General features: G+C 41.8%; 1 protein-coding gene across 1 annotated transcript; it reads left to right on the forward strand.

The window, feature by feature from the left end:
* Positions 1-6,644: 6,644 nt before the first annotated feature.
* Positions 6,645-7,148, forward strand: LOC143578146 (uncharacterized; the record flags this gene model as incomplete). The annotated part of the gene is made up of 1 exon (XM_077061808.1): positions 6,645-7,148. A coding segment is annotated over exon 1 (504 nt), but the record flags the coding sequence as incomplete, so codon positions are not given.
* Positions 7,149-8,603: the final 1,455 nt, after the last annotated feature.

Genomic DNA, 8,603 nt, shown 5'->3' on the forward strand with positions numbered 1-8,603 from the left:
TCTTTAACCACATAAACACCGAATGCCAGTCACTAGACCCGATAGCCCACCAACGCCCTCCACCCTAGCTTATAGATTACCAAGAATTAGCCTAATATTCATACTAAAATTCGGCTATGCGAAGTGAGTTTAAGTTTAAAACATACCACTACCCCTAATATGGTATGACGCTTTGTAAGCTCTACTATTGATGATTACTCTATGGCTCTTACATAACTACTCAACACAATTATGGTTATATGTCAATTATCATCCCATGATAAGACATTTTATTGAGCATGAGACATAGATATTTAAGGATGATATCGGCATCATATTTGTCTATCAAAGTGCTTTACAAAAAATTAGTAAAATTGACTGAGTACCGTTGTACAAAAGTTTATGGTATAAGTGCATGTATCGGTGCAATGCTCGATTTAGAACCACGTTGTTCTTTTTTCCCAAATCTCCATTGAACTTGGTATTGTTAGTGGTACACATAACAAATAAGCTGAATCGGTCCAGGTACCGGTATGTCTACATGTACGCGACATGTACCAAATTGACTAAATTGGCACTGGTGCTGGTACGATACTGACATTCAATAAAAATAAACTATAATACCAAAGCCGTAAATCCAATAAACCATTCTATCAAACGGGTACCGAGTACTGAAATATACACGTATTCGTATCCGTAAATACAAAATAACGAGTTCCTAAAATTTTGGTACTGAAACCGATACCGAATACGAGTATTTTGAGAAAAAAATCTCGTACCTAATTCACTCTCATATATTGCCAACACTTCTTTAAATATGAATTTCTTGATCGCTATACATTCAAAACGATTTTGGGATGACTAAGAATAGTTAAATGATTAGGTATTTTTTGGAACAATTCATTCATTAAATAACTAGTAAGACGCTAACGCTAGGGAACAAACAACAACGAACAAATTATAATTATAAAAGTTATATCAATCATTCTATAACAAACTATGTAAAAAAGAACGGTTTTTATTTCATAGAAAGCTCAAAGATATTATGTCTTCCGCTGTTATAGATATAATAGCCGCATTGTTTTGAAAGAACATCGTTTGTAATCTTTCAACTACACCAACACACAATAAGAATTGTTGAAAACCTTGTTTTTCTTAAACTTCGAAATTGTACGTATGATTCGGTAAGAGAAAAGATTGACTAATTTCTAAGCCGCTTATTAGCCTTATTATATCAAAGGCGGCATAAACCGATAAACATGCAACTCAATTACTAAAAACAAAAAAAAGCTATCGTTTTCTTTTTCTACCAGATTTAAAATAAATTAAAACTAAATAGATATTAGATGACCTGTAGCATTTCTCCAAATATAAAAATAAATGTTAAATGCATGTGCCCATTTACACGTGTTAAACACATATATTAGAGAAACAATGATCGATGTTAATTACAGTTTGTATAACATGAAAGATTATAATGATACAAACGTTTGAACTTAAAAATAAACGTATGAAGTGTAGAGTTAGATTTAATGCCACTCGTTTTATTTTAATTAAATGTACTTTTATTAAGGCCAACCTTTATAAAACTAACAAGGACGACTAACAAGTAGCAACACGTCTATAGAGAGGTAGAGTACTGAAAAGACCCAAATATTCTTAAGTACTACCCGCGGGTTAATCAGAAGCCCCTCATAAGGCACCAGCGGAACATATGGATCACCTGCATAATTATTTAAGGAAGGAACACCCTCACAATATATGCGGAAGCATTCTGGCACCCTCAGAAGTCATCCGCAAGATGAAGTATCCGTCCGCATAAATAACCATGAGGTAATGCTCGGGGACAGCTGTCATTAACCAATAAAATTCTAGAAGATCTAACAAGATGTTTTCTTGAGCAATACGTGACGTCTCAGCCAATCAGTAAAGGACACCTGGCCAGGCCGTTATAACCGTGCACATGGCCAGAGTTGTCTATCATCCAATCCTGTGAAGACACGTGTCCAGGTTGTTATACATGCACATGCAACGTATAAATTGAACCTATAGTATGAGGACACGTGTTCAGGTGGTTACGAGAGCATCTTCCAAAGGGACAGCTGACCCAACCACCTTCCCACATCCTTCGGCTATAAATACCTTCTCAATCATCATGAGGTAGGAACATTCACTCTCACGGTACTTTCACTATTTACTTAAGTACGTTATCTTCATCAGAATTGTACTTATTCTCATGCCGGAGGGTGGTTACGGGAAGATCCCCCCTCTTGTCCTTCCCGTAACGAGCTCACGATGTCTGTTTTGCAGATTCACGTCACTGGACTTTGGAAATTGTGTTCATATTATATTGGCAAGTAATCGTATCCTACCCTATGGACTCATTGGATCTAAGACCCGTTAAGGGGAGTAGATCCGTGTTTCTTATTCGTGTTTTGGCTAGAATAGCAAGAAATTTTTTCCGTTCTCTTTACGATATGAATCAGTTACCTAAAGGGCCGACGGAGAACCAGGTGTAGTCTTCACGTGATTTCAACCCAGAAACATCTATTTTTGCTCTAGTCACGACTCCTACTACACGAACCGATGTCGTAAACCCCGGAAGTTTTACTTTAGGTGGTTCAACGACTCGGGGACATTTTACTCCATTAACAGATGCTACTCCGGTAGACACGGAAAATGTTGTTACACCAACAGGTCTTACTCATACTGACTTGGGGCATGTTACAGCCCTAGGAGGTTCTAATTTGGGAGATCTGGAACGAATTATGAGAGAGGCCCACCGAACTCACTCAGAGTTAGGCCTGGAGGAAGATTCCGGTGTCTCTAATCCAAGAAGAGCTCGTCATCACAACTTCAAATCCGAAGGACTTTTGTCTCCAGACGAATGGCTTCGTATCCAACAAGACAATTTGAAAGCAGAATATGAACGTAGGGTGCGGAATGAGCGTTTTCACAGTCGTACCCTGACGTATGATGACTCTCCCAGGAGATCTATTTCTCCTCCCATAAGGGGAAGTCACATTCAGTATAGTCAGCCACCAGAGCAGAATATGGGCGAGATCCGGAGGTTACGTCCTCGTCCCTGCATAGATATACGGGTACCATCTTATGAGGACGAACTGATGGGTACGATTCAACTTATCGTTCGGAAGGTAGTTACTACAGAGGGGATAACCGTCTCCCTTCATATGGAGGGGTTAGTTACCCGCGTCCAGTCGTCCGTCAGGCGGAATACTACAGTAATGCCGGGCATGATTTTTCTAAGCCATATCGTCCGGAATCCTTTGCAGAAAAGTCAAAGTTTATTTCGAGCATCGCGACAGCTCCATTCCCAATAAACGCAAAGATCCCAACATTTGTTGGAACGTATAACGGAATGACAGACCCCAGCGATCATTTGCTGAGATTTGTGGCAGTCGGAGGAGTCAGTGGTTAGACTCTTCCATACTTGTGCCACATGTTTGCATTAACATTCACGGGAGCTTCTCGAGAATGGTATGAAAAGTTTCCGGGCGGACAGATTAAAAGTTGGAACGATTTTAAGTTTTCCCAGCTCTTTAGTCAACAAAAGAAACATACCCGCGACCCCTCAGAAATATTGGATGTTACAAGGAGAAATAATGAGTCTATTGAAGACTTTATTACTCGTTTAATAAAGAGAGTCTTAACATTGGCGGGGTTAGCGAGGATATGTTGAGGGGAACATTTCGAAAGAATGTTCATAGTGATGCTTTGATCCGCACTCTCACAGGAAGAGACGGAATGCCCGAATCTTGGGACGAAATCATGAAAGCGGCAAAGTTGTTCGCAAGAACTGAAAAAACTTTGAGCTCCAGTAGTTAAAAACAATTACCAAGGGTCGAGTTTCAAACTCCAAGACCAAATAGGCAAGCCAAGGGAACAATCTGGTCGAGGCTACAGTCAACTTCGGAATCACCAAAGAAATTTGATGCAAGGTCCTTAATCGGAAATAAAGGCAAGCATAATTTTTCAGCTCGGTCCTTCAATTGTTGGACCCCATTATCAAAGACTCCCTCAGAAATCCTCACCACTGAGAATTTGACCTTCAGAAAGCCTCAACCAATACTGAGGAAGTTGTTCCTCGATAATAAAAAGCATTGCTTGTATCATAATGATATTGGAGACAACACGAACGAGTGTGTGACCCTTAGAAATGAAATTGAAGCAGCTGTCAAAAATGGCAAACTCGAACATCTGGTAAAAAATACACGATCAGGGACTGGCAAACCTCCCGCAAGGGACAGCTAGGGCCGAGCTAAAAGGCAAGTTAAAGACTTGAACGTCCACATGATTCAGGGTGGACACTTGGTTAGAGGAAAAAGGAGGGAATACTTAGATGAGGAATGGAAAAATGAGCCTGCGATTTTTCCTCGAATTAGAGGAGGACCGTGTAACAAGAACCCGTTGATAATCACTGCTCTTTTCAGTCACTACCGATCGCAATATGTGTTCTTTGACACCGGCAGTACGTCTGACATCATGTATGAGCAATGTTTCGAACAGTTAGATGAGGAAGACAAAGAAAGATTAAAACCAATTAATGCCCCCGTTTCTGGTTTTGGAGGCGAGATAATGCACCCGTGAGGGGTGATATCGTTTCCTGTAATACTCAGCGACGGAGTTCATTCAAGGACAAAGGAAGTTGAAATTTTGGTCCTACCAACAACCTCTAAACATGATATCATTCTGGGACGAGAGGCGATTGGTGATTTAAACGCTCACCCATCCATAACCCACGGTGCAGTAGGAGTCCCAACTCGCATCGGTGTGGCGATAATTCATGTCAACCGACACTGCTTTGCAACCGAGAGTTCAAGACCTAGCAAGGTCCCAAGACAAGCTCAGAGGACGGAACCAGAGAAATGAGTTTTGAATAAAAAATTCCCTGACCAAACAGTTACAATTGGACCCGCTATTTCAGAAATAGTGAGGACCTTTTTGAAGCAGCTATTAACCAAAGACGTGGACATCTTCGCCTGGCAGCCCGCGGAAATGACTGGTGTTCCGCGGAGAATTGCTGAACATAAGTTAAAAGTAAACCCAATGCTTACCCCAATTGTACAGAAAAAGCAGAAGATGGGCCCATAACAAACGAAAGCCATGAATGAGCAAGTGCAAGATCTTCTTCGCGCCGGGATCATCCGGGAGAGCAAATATCAGACATGGGTAGCTAATCCGGTCATTGTTCCAAAGATCAACGGAACATGGCGGATGTGTATTGATTTTAAAGACCTAAACAAAGCTTGCCCGAAATATTGTTACCCATTACTTGAGATTGATCTCTAAGGGAGACGCCGTAGCCCCGTTCAAATTCAAATGTTTCCTTGATGCCTACAAGGGTTATCACCAAATCCGCATGGCGGCGGGTGATGAGGATAAAACAACATTCCGAACCGATCAAGATACTTTTTGTTATAAAATGATGCCTTTCGGGTTAAAGAACGCGGGTGCCACATATCAGCGGTTAATGGATCAAGCTTTCCAAGGTCAGATAAGTAGAAACCTGGAAGTTTATATGGATAATTTAGTGATCAAAAGCATCGAAAAAGATGAAATGTTAAGAGATATTGAAGAAACCTTCGAAACATTGAGAAGCATCAACATGAAGCTAAATCTGGCTAGGTGTTCGTTTGGGATGGAAGAGGGAAAGTTTCTTGGAGTCATAGTGACGGATGCGGGCTTCAAAGCCAACCCTGACAAAGTTCAGGCTATAGCCCGCATGCCTTCCCCTTCTTCCCTCAAAGAGGTCCAGCCGCTTAATGGAAGACTTGTGGCGTTAAATCGTTTCTTAGCAAATCATGCGGCCAAGTCTTACCCATTCATGTCAACATTGAGAAATTGCCTCAAAAAGGCACATTTCAAGTGGACTGTAGAGGCTGAACAAGCTTTCTTGGAAGTCAAGAAATGTTTAATGGAATTGCCCACATTGACAGCACCATGGGCGGGTGAACCTTTGACACTATACTTATATGCTTCTGACATTGCTATCGGATCCGTACTACTGACTGACAGAAAGGGTGTCCAAACTCCAATTTATTATGTCAGTAGAACGTTGTCAGACCCGAAGACTAGATATTCGATGCTTGAAAAGTTAGTCTTAGCATTGGTCTATGCTGCTAGACGTCTTCGCAAATATTTTCAAGGTCATCCCATCAACGTGCTAACTGGGTACAAACTCAAGAATGTGTTGAGTAAGCCTGAATTGTCTGGGCGATTGGAAAAGTGGGCCATCGATTTGGGTGAACACGCGATCGAATACAAGCCCAGACCAGCAATTAAGGGACAAGTACTTGCGGACTTCGTTACCGAAGTCCCACCAACACAAAGAGAAGGAATGCTTGACTGAACAACAACCCCAAGCACCTCTGGAACAAGGACCGATTTGGTCGTTGTTCACGGACGGAGCTTCAGGCAGGGAAGGATCTGGGGCAGGTCTCAGGCTAGTTAACCCTGAAGGCCATGAGTTCACATATGCTATAAAGTTAGACTTTAAAAGCACTAACAATAAGGCAGAATATGAAGCCTTTCTGGCAGGCCTCCGGATATTTAAGAAGCTTGGGGTGAAATATTTGGAAGCACGGGTGGACTCCATGTTGATTGCGGGATAGATAAACGGAACTTACGAAGCAAAAAATGACGTTATGGCTTCTTATCTCTCGCAAGCAAAGGACTTAATCCGCCAATTCGCCTCTTTTAACATTATCCATATCAAGAGGAGTGAGAACACGTCGGCGGACACCCTTAGCAAATTAGCCTCGACAAATTTCGAACATTTTGCCAAGGATATTCGCGTTGAAGTCCTGGACCACCCGTCCGTTCCACAAAATCAAGTTATGGTAATTCAAACAGGCGTTGAGTCATGGATGACTCCAATCAAGGCTTATTTATCATTCGGAACCCTTCCAGCAGAAAAAGCTGAGGCCCGTAAGATAAAACACAAAGCCTTGAATTACCAGCTGAATGATGGCATATTGTACCGGAGATCGTTCCTTGGCCCGCTATTACGATGTGTGGATGCAGAAGACGCAAACTACTTGATCCGAGAGATCCAAGAAGGCATCTGTGGCTTACATGCGGGCCCAAGGATGACGGTTGCAAAGATCATGAATGTGGGGTACTACTGGCCCAACATGCATTTGGACGCTGTACAAGAAATCAGAAAGTGTGATTCTTGTCAGCGCCATGCCCCCAATACCCTGCGTCCCAAAAATGAACTGATCCCGGTAATATCCGCCTGGCCGTTCCAGAAATGGGCCATTGACATTATGGGACCATTCACAGAAGCCCCTGGACGAGTCAAATTCTTGATAGTGGCCATTGATTACTTCACCAAATGGGTGGAAGCCAAACCGGTTGCATCTATAATAGCATCAAGTGTTAAAAAATTCCTTTGGTAATTCATCATTTGTCGGTTTGGTCTTCCACAGGAATTGGTAAGTGACAATGGGACCCAATTTTTTGATAGTGGATTACAAGAATGGTTGAAAGAACTTCAAGTCATTCAAAATTTTACATCTGTAGCTCATCCGCAAGCAAACGATCAAGTCAAAAGAACCAACCGAACTATGAAAGAAGGAATTAAGGCAATATTAGGAACTAAACGGACAGGCTGGGTGGACGAATTGCCTCATGTACTTTGGGTCTTTCGCACTCAGAAGAATTCCAGCAATTCCGAGACGCCGTTTAGTTTAACCTATGGTACTGAGGCCATGATCCCAGCCGAAATCAGGATTCCATCCGCAAGAGTTCTGCTGGTTGATGCTAATGATCACGAACTCCGGATGAATCTTGACCTACTTGAGGAAAGAAGAGAACTAGCATCAATCCGCGAGCACAATTACAAGCGACAGCTTCAGAAGTATTACAACTCGCGGGGTCCGGAAATGTGAGTTCGATGCGAGAGACTTTGCCTTCCGCAATAACGAGGCTTCCGGCTAGGAACCCTCGAGCAAGTTGGCCCCAACTTGGGAAGGCCCTTATAAGATAAAACAGGTTTTATCTAAGGGCGCTTACAAGTTAGAGAAGTTAGATGGGACTGAGGTCCCTCAAACTTGGAACGTGGCACAGTTGAAAAAAATGCTACATATAACAGTTTCGTTTGTTTTTAATTTTGGCCTGCGCGCCCCAAATAGACTGGCTGAAGTAATGTAATTTCAATTTGTGTATTATGGCTTATGCTCGATCTATGGAAATTCTATGTTAGCCTCATGTTATTTTGTAATCTTTTATTGACAAAAACGAAGGATCGGCAAAACACTTATATTATAACACATAAGACAAAGTGTACCGGCGGAAACAAACTTCTTATTTACTAGTCAAAAGGGATTACAAACAAAATATTGGAGAATACAAGATCATCTACATTTGGGGGGCAGCATCTTCACCTTCGGAATTATTATCATCCGCCTCATCTTGATCTTCCTCATCTAGATCAGAAGATCCTTCAACTGCTCAACGGCGTCTTCCTTATCGGCAAGCGCAGATATCTGCTCTGAAATCGAAAACTTTAAGGTATCATACGCTTTCGTTTTCTCAATAAGTATCGCAGTGGTATCCTTTCCGTGAAGAATAAATTCTTCAGGAACTCTGCCTTCTGAGGC

The sequence above is a fragment of the Bidens hawaiensis genome, unplaced genomic scaffold (genome assembly GCF_021521415.1).
Source record: "Bidens hawaiensis isolate Kalapana, Puna unplaced genomic scaffold, B.hawaiensis_p1.1 tig00029042_1, whole genome shotgun sequence".
Lineage (NCBI taxonomy): Eukaryota > Viridiplantae > Streptophyta > Magnoliopsida > Asterales > Asteraceae > Bidens > Bidens hawaiensis.